At 42.8% G+C, this 12,789-nt stretch overlaps 1 protein-coding gene across 1 annotated transcript in view; it reads left to right on the top strand.

The window, feature by feature from the left end:
* Positions 1-12,789, top strand: part of TDRD6 (tudor domain containing 6) — a gene marked incomplete at its 3' end in the record, with an annotated part of 543,290 nt that overhangs the window by 286,232 nt on the left and 244,269 nt on the right. Inside the window, exon 11 of the mRNA XM_044062624.1 lies at positions 7,257-7,352. Coding sequence (XP_043918559.1) covers positions 7,257-7,352 — 96 coding nt within the window. The remainder of the gene's footprint in view (positions 1-7,256; positions 7,353-12,789) is intronic.

Genomic DNA, 12,789 nt, shown 5'->3' on the forward strand with positions numbered 1-12,789 from the left:
AAACCCTAAAAAAAATGAAAAATAATTATTTTACCCCACAACAACACTCTAACAAGAAATCCTCCTTCACCATAACTTCAGTCTTTACCAAAATCAAGCTAGTATTCCATATAAAGCTCCTATGAATTACTGTTTATGAAAATCTGAAATTTGACAGCCATATACAAGAAGGTTGTGGGGAAAAATCAAAAACTCGTATCTTATATAGGATTGCACCTTATCTAACTAATACTGTTAAAAAAAAAACTGAGGTCATGAACCTTCCCACTGCCAGTACTTCACTGTGCTGCTACAACACTGATTAACCTGTACGAAACTCAAGACCTTATTTGAGCATTGCTGCAGTCTTCTTCTTCTTTCGGTATTTTCCCAGTTAGGGGTTGCCACAGCAGATCACCTGTCCGCTCATGATTGGCAGTGGAGTTTTACAGCATGTCTTTGGGATGTGGGAGGAAACCAGAGCACCCGGAGGAAACCCACGCGACCACAGGGAGGACATGCAGACTCCGCACAGAAGGCACCCCAGTCGATAACGTTGCAAAATTTAAAAAGCCCATCATTGCCTAGCCATCAAACAACCTTCCTGGCTGCAGCTGCCACACTTCTTATCCTTCTCATAATTAATCACCTCCCATAAATTAATTTAGTAAACCTGAATGCCCAGTCGTAAGCATTCTCCAACTCTACTCTTAGTAGCTCACTCCGCTCTACAAATATGCTGATCCTCTTAACAACTAATTGTAATAACTGTGCTGGTGACTCGCTAATCCTGATATGTCTGTAGACTATGGAATTACTTGCCCTTCAAGCTTCAATGTAAACTCGCAATTCAGTTAACACTTCATGCACTTATAGCTGTGTTCATGTTCTACAGGGTTGAGGGTTGGTTGGTTAACGGTTAAAGTGTTTACCTCACACACACACAAGGTGCAGGGTTTTGAGTCTCACCTTCAAAAGGGAAATTGGCTAGGCTTAAATGGCCCACAATGGCAATTAGCTTACTATTTACCTATGAACTTGTATTAAGTGTACCATCTGCTTGGCATGCTACTGCTACTACACTAAATTCATCTCTACTTTATAATGGGACTGCTATTTTCTTCCTTTCCCACCACCACCACTTTTCTTTCTGACCACATTGTGCTCAAAACCTGTTCAATCTAGTCTGTAGTTCAATAAGATGTTCTTCATTCCACATTGCTGCAGTCCTAACACTTGGGTAGTCCGCTGTCCCAGTCGGCCCGAATACCAAAGTATACATATCCTCAGTCTTTTGCCGCATGGTCCGATGCAGAAGCAGTTTAGTGCAGGTTGGCGTTCTGAAATTTTCTGAAGTCGGAGTTTCAGACCGAATCAAAGTTGGCAATATTTTGGTTTTTCTTGCCTCAGTATTTAACCGGATGTCAGAAAAAGTGAATAACTGTATTTCTTGTGGGAAACAGATACCTCATAGGGATTACCATACCTTGTGTATACCTTGTTTAGGGCCTGAGCACGATGTTGTTGGATGTCGCTCTTGTGCTAGATTTAACAAACGCACTATAAAGAGAAGGTTAGACTGTGCCAGGTTAGTTTTGGGAAGCGTTGTAATTATAAAATGCAAAAGAGGACAAAGCAGCAAAGCCTAGGTTGGAAGAACCGTCAGTCCCGGACGTCGGTTCTTTAGAAGGCCCAGTGGAGCCGGAGGTTCTGCCAGAAGTTTCTTTGGAGTCTCAGGGAGAGACTTTACTGTTACAGGATGTGTCCTCTCAGGAGGTAGGCCAGGCAGAAGGGGCTTCTCAGGTGGCTGTTCTCCCCTCTCTTCCTAAGGTGGTTAGGCCCTCCTTCTGTTTCCAAGGCTTCTTTGAGAGGCAGGCCAGGTTTAACTTCAGTGGGGTCTCTCCTAGTTCTGCAGGATCTTAGCCTAAGAAACATATGCTTAAAATGGCAGAAGATTTGATTACTATGATTAGAGGTTCTATGCCCCCTCCTGATAAGAGGCCTAGGGTGGAACCTGAGCTTGAGAGTTTTGAGCAGTGTTCGAGGCTTCTGAGTCTTGAAGACTTGCAGGAGTATCCTCCTTATTCTGATTCTGATGTGGATGATTCTACTCTTCGGCTTCTCCTCCTGAGGATTTTTCTTTTCAGAGACTCTTCATTCCATGAGGGAGCATTTTAAATGGGAAGGTCAAGATTTCTCTGATTCCAGGAAGAGGCTTAGGGAATTTTTGTTTTACCCCAGCATAGGCCTTTAGCTATTCCTCCTGTTCTGGATGTGGTGGAAGATGTTTTTGCAGAGGCTTCCCTGAACCCTGATTCTTTGCCTCCTGCCCCAGTTAAACCCGATAGGTATTATAGGGTGCCTGAAGCTCATAAGTATCTTTTTAAGAGTCCTAGGGCAGACCCGGAAACTGTTTCTCAGGGGCCTAAAGGTGTTAAGGCTTCTGTTGTTAAAAATCCTGTTCCTCCTGATAAAGAGGCCAGGGCTTTGGATAGATGGGGAAAGAAAGTGTATACTTCTTCCACTTTAGCCATGAGGGTGTTGAATTGCCAGTTTCACATGTTAAAATATCAAAATTATCTCCTTTCACAATTGAAGTCTAAGGTGGATGCTCTGGCGGAAGGTATTGAGTGTAAAGAGTTGCAGGATTTGGTTCATGTGTCTGAACAGGTGGGTAAGCATTCCTTGCAATGTGGTTTTGATGCTGTGCAGGCCTCTTCGAGGGTGGCTGCCACTGGTTCTGTTCTTCGTAGGCACGCCTGGCTGAGGGATCAGAATTTAGCTGAGCATGTTAAGACAAGGATTTTGGATGCTCCGTTACAGTCTGACGTGTTGTTTGGTTCGCCTGTGGAAGCAGTTTTAAAGAAAATGGAGGACAAGGCTAAGTCTATGCAGACTGTTAAAGATTTTTTGCAGGTTCAGCCTCCGAAGTTTAGTAGAAATTGGCCTACTAAGGGATGGACATATCCTGCTTATGATTCCCAGTCTAGGGGTAGGTCTAGACGTGGTAGGGGCAGAGCTCAAGGTTCTTTTAGGCCTAGAACAGGGAGTTCACCTGCTCAGTCTTCTGGTGAGGGCAGGGGTCAGTCCTTTCGTAAACAGACCCAATGACCTGCCTTTTCAGCTGCCAGTACTTTCGTCTGGCAGCACCTTTGGGAGGAAGGCTGGCTCTTTTCAAAGAAAATTGGAATTTAATTACCCAAGACAGTTGGGTATTGGATATCATTCACCACGGTTACAGGTTTTATTTCCATACCTTGCCTCCTTTCAAAGGCATGCCAGACATTCCTCCTCTACAAAGAAAAGAGGCTCACAAGCAAATTTCTCTGTTACTCCAAATAGGGGCCATTCAGCGTTCCGGTGCCAGAAAGGGGCCTAGGATTTTATTCTCGCCTGTTCCTAGTACCAAAGAAGGGGAACACGTGGAGACCAATTTTGGATTTATCTCTCCTCAACACTTATCTGGACATTCCCAAGTTCAAAATGTTGACGTTACAACAGCTTTTACCTCTGCTGGGCAAAGATCACTGGATGGTAACTTTAGATCTCAAGGAGGCTTACCTTCATGTACCTATCAGGCTAAGTTGCAGGAAGTATCTGAGCTGGAATTCCCATTATCAGTTCTCTGCATTGCCCTTTGGCTTATCTACTCGCCCAGAGTATTCACAAAGGTTCTGGCTCCAGTGATAGCTTACTTCAGGCTAAAAGGAATACAAATCTATCCTTACTTGGACGACTGCCTGATTCTGGCTCAAGAAAAGGAAGACCTTTTACAGCATTTGGAATATGTGATAGCAGTGCTAAGATGCCTAGGGTATTCTGTGAACGAAATAAAGTCCAGTCTAGTACCCTCTCAAGACATGTGCTTTCTGGGTGTGAGACTGAATACAGCAACCCAGATGGCCTTTTAACCCCGGACAAACAAAAGAATCTTTCCCTTTACTTCCATCAACTATCTCTTCAGTCCGGGCTGACTGCAAGGACAGTCCTTCAAGCCTTAGGGTTCATGGCATCTTGTATTCTGGTGCTTCCCAATGCCAAACTGCATATGAGGAAGTTGCAATGGTATCTCAAAATGTATGGACACAGCACTGCCAGGATTTGGACACTGTCATTCAAATAATACCTTGCATTCAAAAGGAATTTTTGTGGTGGGCTCAGGAATGTCACCTAAACAAGGGACTCTCTGTCACCCGGCCAGAGGCGAGTCAGATTCTAACGACAGATGCCTCAGACATAGCTTGGGGAGCTCATCTGAATGGAAAGTGGATACAAGACAAGTGGCCTGCCAGACTACAGCATCTACATATCAACATGAAGGAGATGTTAGCAGTCCAGTTTGCATTAATGGCTTTCAAGGAGTTACTTCTTCCAGGGCAGGTGTTGATTCTAACAGACAACACAACTGTCATGTGGTACATCAACAAACAAGGGAACACATTCTTACCGTTATGCAGGCAAGCAATGATTTTATGGGAGACTGCGCTCAGCTTGCAACTAACTCTTCAGGCAAGGTTTCTGCAGCACAGAACTCCTTAGCAGATGTGTTAAGCAGACAAATCATGGATCCCCACGAGTGGAAACTGGATCTTCATGTATTGAAATTGACAGTGTCTTGGGGAACTCCAGACATAGATCTGTTCGCTTCTCCACTAAACCACCAGCTGCCAAAGTATTGCACAAAAGGTTTCATCACACAGCTTGGAAAGTGGATGCTCTTTCTTTCAGTTGGAAAAATCTTCATGTGTATGCCTTTCCACCTCTGCCTCTTCTCCCAAAGGTGCTCCTAAAGGTCAGACAGGACAAGCCAAGGATGATTTTAATAGCTCCAGATTGGCCTCGGCAACACTGGTACCCATTACTGAGGAGTCTGGTAAGGAAGCCTCCATGGCCTTTACCTTTGATTCCGCACCTGTTGTCTCAGAGGGACGGTCATCTACTCAATGTCAAGCTTCACTCTCTTCATCTAACAGCCTGGCATATTCTGTTTTGAAACACAGCAGGTCTCAACTTCCTCAACAAGTTTTAAATGTGATTATGGAAGCCAGAAGACCTAGTACAAGGAAAGTGTACGCAGAAAAATGGAAGAGATTTTTATTTTGGAGTGCAGCAAAGAATTTGGAGATTTCTGAGCCTAATTTGAGTGTGGCTCTTCAATATCTTACTGAGTTATTGGACAAAGGTTTGTCTTTCTCTTCCATTAAGATTCATGCTGCAGCAATTTCACGATTGTGACCCACCACTGTTTTCTCATCCTTTGTTCAAGCAATTTCTTAGAGGGGCAAAGAATATAAGACCCCAGAGCTCCTACTCCTGCTTGGGATCTCAATTTTGTGTTGGAGAAACTTACTCTACAACCTTTTGAGCCTGCGGCTACTGCTGAATTGAAATACTTGTCTTGAAGACTGCTTTTGTTGGCCATTACTTCTGCAAGAAGGGTTTCTGAATTGCAGGCCCTTATGGCGGTTGAGCCTTTTTGATTTTCCATAAGGATAGGGTATCATTACGTACTAATCCTTCCTTTATGCCTAAGGTGGTTTCTAGTGTGGCTTTAAACCAAACTATTCATTTGCCTTCTTTCTATGCAGATCCCCAAAATAAGGGGGAAAAGATTTTGCACACTTTAGATGTACACAGGCAGTTGCGTTATTATTTAAGCAGGACTAAGGATTTTAGGCAGTCTCAGCAGTTGTTTGTTTCTTTTGCTTTGAGTTCTCAGGGCAAGCCTGTGTCAAAACAAACTATTTCTAAGTGGATTGGGTTTTGCATTGCAGTTTGTTATTCCCATCATGGCAAGGAGATTCCAGCTGGGATTAGGCCTCATTCCACTAGGGCTACTGCCACTTCAACAGCATTTCTAAGGGGTGGCAACTAAGGATATTTTGGAGGCAGCTACTTGGAGTTCAGTACATACTTTCTCCAAGCATTACCACCTTCCTCTCTACTCTAAATCTAGGACTGGTTTTGCCACAGCTATTTTGCAAGGCATGTTGACAGCTCCTGCTTCTTTATGATTTGCCAGCCTCCCTTACCTCTGCTTTGGGATTCTACCCAAGTGTTAGGACTGCAGCAATGTGGAATGAAGAACATAGTACAGTTTTGTACCTACCATAAATGTAGATGTTCGAGGAACCACATTGCTGTCCCTCCTTCCCTCTGTGTTTAGGGGTGGTTGTGTGGGTGAGGTTATATTCTTGTAATTTTGTATATATTGTACATATATTTGGTGCAGGAGTGTTTGGTGTTTTGGTTTTGGCCTTATCTTTTAGGGTCTTCTGACATCTGGGGCAAGAAAAGACTGAGGATATGACGTCGGGCATGCGGATTTGTACCCTGTCGTCCTGACGTCAGACTAATATACTTTGGTATTCGGGCCGACTGGGACAGCGGACTACCCAAGTGTTAGGACTGCAGCAATGTGGATCCTCGAACATCTACATTTATGGTAGGTACAAAACTGTACTTTTCATCTCTTGGCCCTGAATTAATGCAACATGGAACACTGCATCTCTGCACCGTTAAACAGACTCTGAACAGCCCTGTATCCAAGCTGTAAATATCTGTGCATAATTGTAGTAAATAACGTTTTGTAATTTGAATGTTAATATTTTTTTTTTTACTGTTTTTAACTTCCATTGATATATTTTCTGTATTCCTGAAACAGTCTTATATTGTTTGCTTGCTTATGGAGCTTTCTTCCCTGACCTCCACTGAAAAGGTTTCATGTACCTAGTCAGACCCATCCTGGTAATCAAATGCAGTAATGTGTCAGGGGAAAGTAAATTGGTATGTTCTGTTATGCTGGATGCATGGATGCAACCAGAGTTTTTGGAATTCTGAGCCAGCTTTCTGAATGTCTTCCCTACCCTCCAAAGTAGTCACATACTTAAGCAGAAAAGCAAGTTAAACATTCCAAAAACATACCAGCTAACAAAATATATAGCATAATATATGCCAAATGTTCTTTTAAATGATAAATTTTTAGTGCTGTTGCACAGATAAACTATTATTCATAAAAGGTGTACATGCCATATGCCAGGCTTTGCCAGTTGGAAGAGGCGCTAATTTTCAGTGGCTAAAGTGCACAGAAAAGTTGTTTAAAGTGATTAAGTGATCAAAGGGTTTCATCATGCACTGATGTAATTAAAGTAAGCTGCACTTGATTTGCAATTATAAAAATCTTGGAGATCTTAAATTGACTCTGGTACTAACAAGCATGTTTTTATTTTTTACATTTTATTAACCCAAAATAGTGATTTCCTCTTTTAATCCCACAGGAATCCTTTGCTGCACCATGTCATGAAGAAATGAGTGGTCTTGAGAATATGTCAGCGTTTGAAGTTGCTGCAGAGGTGGTTACAGTTTCCTCTGAGGTTTGTGTCAGATGTTAGCAATTTTAATGCAGCTAATTCTCTACGTGCTCCCTTTGTTTTTTTTCTGTCCAAGGAAGAATTTCATGTAGCAGCTACGTTTTTGATAAGTGATTGAAATGTTTTAGTTTCAGCTTGTAACTTGTCAGTATGTATTAAATGCATCCTGAACCATTATGCTGCCTTTAGTTGTTTGGGTATAGGTTAGCCATTGTGGTGGCTTATATAAAATGGTGTTAACTGGCCATTTGGATGTACATGTGTAACTAATTTCAAGTTTTAAAGCAGACCAGTGTTCTGATCCAGCCGATTTTGTTGAATATTAAGTTACAGTTAATAGAGTACATTACAGTTAATACATGCATTTATTTTAAACACAAGTTCACTTCACTCATGCTAAAAGAATAGCCAGCGGTATAGTGTGTGTTCACAGGATTATGATGAGACTTTATATTAAATATTTAGAGAAACACTTCAGTCCTGCTGTTTCGGGGGATGCATTACTTCCTTTTAAGATAAGATGTCACAGGTATTTAGACTGCTTTGCAGATAAGACTTTCAAGCACTTGTAAAGATGAACCTCTCTTGCCCCCAGTCTAGTCCTCAACCAACTCTAACATGATGAACCTCATAATGCACTCCCTTTTTAATAGTGCTGTGACTCTTGGGGCTGATGTGAAATCATCATTAGTAGGTATCTGTGGCTTATGGACTTGGATGAGGACATGAAAATATTTTTCATGGACTGATTCTAATCCACATTTTAAACACCATATAGAAGATATGGAAAATAACTCTCATTTGCTGCCTTAAAGTTGTAGCTGCCTCAGTGCACCACCTCAAGACTCTGGCACCAGATGTAGTTTGTATGGTGTAGGTGTACACCTTCATCTTCAACATCTGGCACCTTGGATGAAGTCTTTCCCTCCGATCAGGTTCCAGCAAGGTCACAGGCCATTAGATAAAACGTGTTGGTAAAACTGAAGTGGCCATGGTCCATTCATAGCCAGACAACAGCATTCCTGAAATCGTGCATGTGTCATACATTGGAAGCGGACGTTGTTCAGTCTTCGGCTGACTTGACAATTGCTCCAACACTGCTTAGACCATGTTAACAATTGGGGCAAAGACAACGGTCTAAACGTAAGTTCATTTTGGCAAACAAAACAGTTTCCTTTACCATGTAGGGAGATGTACCCCTCCCATTCGACACTGTTGTAAGGCATCTGAGTACTCTTGTTTTTTAATTCTGTAACATTTGACCATCATGTCTCTACGGCACTTTGGAAAGCCTTTTATCTAATTTCCAAAGGCATTTCCACTAGATCCAAAGACATAATTCCCCTTTACTAGTGTCTTATCAAAACCATTATTGAATATAATGCACCTTTTGGCATATATTTACCTAAACATATCAGACAACTTGAGAGCCCTCAGAGATTCATAACAAAAAAATTAGAGACTTCAGAAGTCTTAGTTGTTAGGAGAGACTTTAAGCCCTTTCTCTGTACTCAGTCTTACAGACTCCTCTTTGGAGATCTGTATCAAGCCTTTTATGCCATTAAAGATCCAACCCTGTTTGATCTCCTGTACCGTCACAGAACTAATGGTACATCAGATACTCTGTTAAAGGAACTAAACCCTCATCAGCAGATAAATAAGACAAGGCATGATCGTCTTATCCCAACATATACCTTACCATCGGAACACACTTCCACTACATGCTAAGCAGAGCAACATTCATGCCACCTTCAAGGTAAACCTAGATAATTGGGTGGGCAGCCTCAGATTCTCTGTAAGTATATCTTGTCAGACCCCTTTGAGGTTAGAGGGAAATTTTGAATATTTTTGTCTTTTTGGCTAGGCTTGAAATGGTCTGCAGAGTGATTACCTAGTACTTACCTATGCCACTATGGACAGGTTAATAAGGGGAATCATGTCCAGTGTATACAGAAAGACTAGAAGATTCCTTTACAGACTTTGACCAGCACAGTTTTCTATGAACTTGTTTGATGTCCTACCACACCAGGAAAAAATCCCAAAACAGGCGGCTTCCAGAAAAAAAGAGTTGAGTTAAAATATTCCTGATTCATTTTGTTCTCAAAACTTTAAGAACTTCAGGCCTGTTGGACTTAAGTAGTGTAAGAACATTCATTCCCAAAGAAACATTCCTTATAGTTACAGTGCAAGTCTAGTCTCTTTTTGACAGACAAGGAAAGTCGATGTGCTCTGTAGACCTGTAGAATTTCTATTTACAGATCAGAATAACCAGTGACTCAAGAAGTTTATTTTTTTCTGGTAGAAGTTAGCAGGGTCAGTTCTGGATGTTACCATTTAGCCTCACCTCATCCCTAAGAGTGTTCATCTAACACGTGTGTATAGGCAGCATGTCACACACTGCAGGAAAGCAAGATCTTCCCATACCTGAAGTGACTTGTGTGTTTTTTTGGTTCAGAATCTGTATGCTAAAAAAAAAATCATCTCATATCATGGTGTTTGCCAACTCCCAAAACCTTCAAAACTTCTCTCCTTCAATATGAAAGGACAACACAGTAAACATAATATCTGATAGTCATCATTCATTCTTGATGAATGAGACTCCGTTCTGACCCCTTGGAACTGGTTCGGCCTTTAGACAGCTCACGCCAGCCAAAATACTCTTGAGCTAAGTCTACTCATAATGCCTCTCTCTCTCTCCATTAGCCGAGATCTCATTTGCCACTCTGATAAGACACGGCCAATACTCTCCAGCTAAGTGCTTTAATTCGGTCTATTTTTCTGTAGACTTACTCTGTATTATAGAATACTTTATTTCCCCATTCTGTTGTATTATTTAGTGTAGTGTGTTTGCATCTAAACCAGGCCTGTCCTTTTTTACCTAATTGTATCCTTATTACCATCGTTGGTAAATCCCCCCCCCCCTTCTTTTACCTCTCTGTAATCTCTTTGAAACCATCACTGTTATTTCTTTTTCCGATTACCTTTATAGGTATTTCCCCCTACTATTGTTGGTAGGCCTTTCTTTCCTGTCCTTACGTGTGTATGTGCACGTGTGTGTGTGTGATTTCTTTAAAGTGGCAGAGAAGTAAAAAGCCACATCTGGATTTAAGCAGTGCCAAGATTGTGGAAGAAAGATGCCCAACTCTGACGAGCATCTTTTATGTGTATATTGCTTGGGTACGCCTCATCTAGAAACAGATTGTAAGAGCTGCCAAGGTTTAAGTTCTAGAACCATGGCAGAGTGCAGAAATTTATTTTAAAAGAGTTATTCAAATCCTCCCTTGAAGAAGCCCACTCTAAGACATAGTCTTCTAAATTCAAACAGAAAAAGAGAACTCATTCAGTGCCGAGCTCACCATCAGCACCTGACCCCAAAAGACATAAGTTTCCAGTTCCTTCATTCTCTTCGGAACCAAAGAGTAAGGTCAGAAATCTTTTGGAACAGCCTTCGGCACTGCTAGTCACTACCCTCTCTGTACCGACAGTTTCTGTACCGATCTTGACAACCTTGACACCGACCCTAACCGTCTCGGCACCAACAGTTACATCTGCGCTGGTATCTATGACCTCACTCTCTGTTCCGACTTCTCCATCTGCTCTGCAGCATATGGTGCCAAGGCTCAAACTATTCGTAACTCCCAGAACAAAGTACTCCCTTCTATAGACCCCTTTTTGGATCAACTCCCCAGTCCGTTTGTGGGTAGACTTGAGTCTCCCTCGGCGATGTCTGGTCAATCAACCAGAAGTCTTCTGAAATAGATGTGGAGATATTAGTGGATCAACTTTTGGCGGCCAGGGGTTTTCCCACACCAGCTCAGACCTCCCTCCCACCCTCTTGGAGTTGAGGTCTATCTCCCAGGATTCTCTCTCTTACTCCTGTGACCTCCCTTTTAGGTTCGGAGCCCAGCAGTTTTGAATACCCTGGTACCTGGATTGGCTCTGATGTCTTCAGCTCCCTCTAAATTGATGGACTCTCAGGGCCATAGTGTGGCTGACAGTGCAGAGGACTGTGGTGTGGCACCGATTGTATGTTCAGGGCCATCCTTGACTCTCAGAACTCTGGCAGTTTTGGACTCCTCCCTGGTTCCTGTTTTGGAGTCGGTCCTCTGGAGTGGGGTGTGACCCCTGTTCCAAGGTTCTTTCTCAGTTCTGAGCTGCCATCCCTCTTCGGGTGGGCCTACTTTCCAGATCATGGATAAAGCTTTAGCCTTGGCGGGCTCTAAGCTGGCCCCTTCTACTTCGGAGTGTCACGTAATTGTACCTTCTCGACTGCAGCTGTCACCATCTCTGTCAAGACAGCGGGCACCGAAATGGCAAGATATCCTTGTTCAAGGCTGCTGCTCTTTGTAGGTTCATAGGTTGGTACTAGACTATTGGCCCTAGGGCCTATACAAGCCTAGCCATAACAATTCCCTGGCTATTTCTTCCCACAGTATTTACTTCCCTGGACCCCTGTCTAGCTGGGTGCCTGACGTGATCCCCGGGGTGAATTTCCTGTCTCCCATACAATCATCAAGGTTCCTTTTGAAGTGGACCAAAGAGGTGCTCTGCTTGACATGCATGGGCAGTCTGTTCCAGCGTCTGGGGAGTCTCTGGGTCAGGAGCCTATCCCTCCAGCATGTTTTGTTCATTGTGATGACAAGGTTTAGATCCCTGGAGCGTGTGTTTGTGAGGGATTGGGATTTCTTTGTGTAGCATGTCCAACAGCTCTGGGTTTGACATGGCCTTGTATGTTAAGCAGAGATCGCCTCTGAGTAGACTATATGTGACAAGAGTATAGGTGGAGTTTTTTTAGGCAGTCAGCATAGGGCATCTGCTTTAGGCCTGTGATTCTTTTAGTGAGGTATTTCTGCGGCCTTTCCAGTTGTTGCAGATGTCTTGAGAGGTACATACCAATCGGGGCGTTGTATTCTATAATGGGTCAAATGATGGATGAGTACAATGGGAAAATGATCTCCTTTTTTCTGGATGAAAAGCCCTTCGTGATGAAGTGTGCCAAATACAAGGATTTCCTGACTGTTGTGGTGATGTGGTTATTGAAGGTGAGACCACTGTCCACCTGTGTCCCTAAGTCTCTTATCACACTTTCAGTGTTTAGTGTACTGCCACCTATGTGGTAATTCATGGGTACATGTTTTTTTCCCAAAGGGGATAACTATACATTTCTTGGCACTGAGCTTGAGCCCATGGCTCTGGCACCAAGCATCTGTTTCTGTAAGGCCCTTTTGTAGAATATCCACATCATTTGGGGATTCAATAATGGCTCCCAGTTTGCAGTCATCTGCAAACTTTGTTAGCCAGAGTCCCTTAGTGTTGGCCTGTACTTCAGAAAAGTAGATGCCAAACAAGAGCGGTCCCAGGACTGAACCCTGAGGTACTCCACTTGTCTGGAGCTGGATTTAGACTCTGCTACTTTTACAGTGTGGGTTCTGTCAGTAAG

Source organism: Protopterus annectens, chromosome 2.part1 (genome assembly GCF_019279795.1).
Source record: "Protopterus annectens isolate FY-2018-M chromosome 2.part1, PAN1.0, whole genome shotgun sequence".
In the NCBI taxonomy this organism is placed as follows: Eukaryota; Metazoa; Chordata; order Ceratodontiformes; family Protopteridae; genus Protopterus; species Protopterus annectens.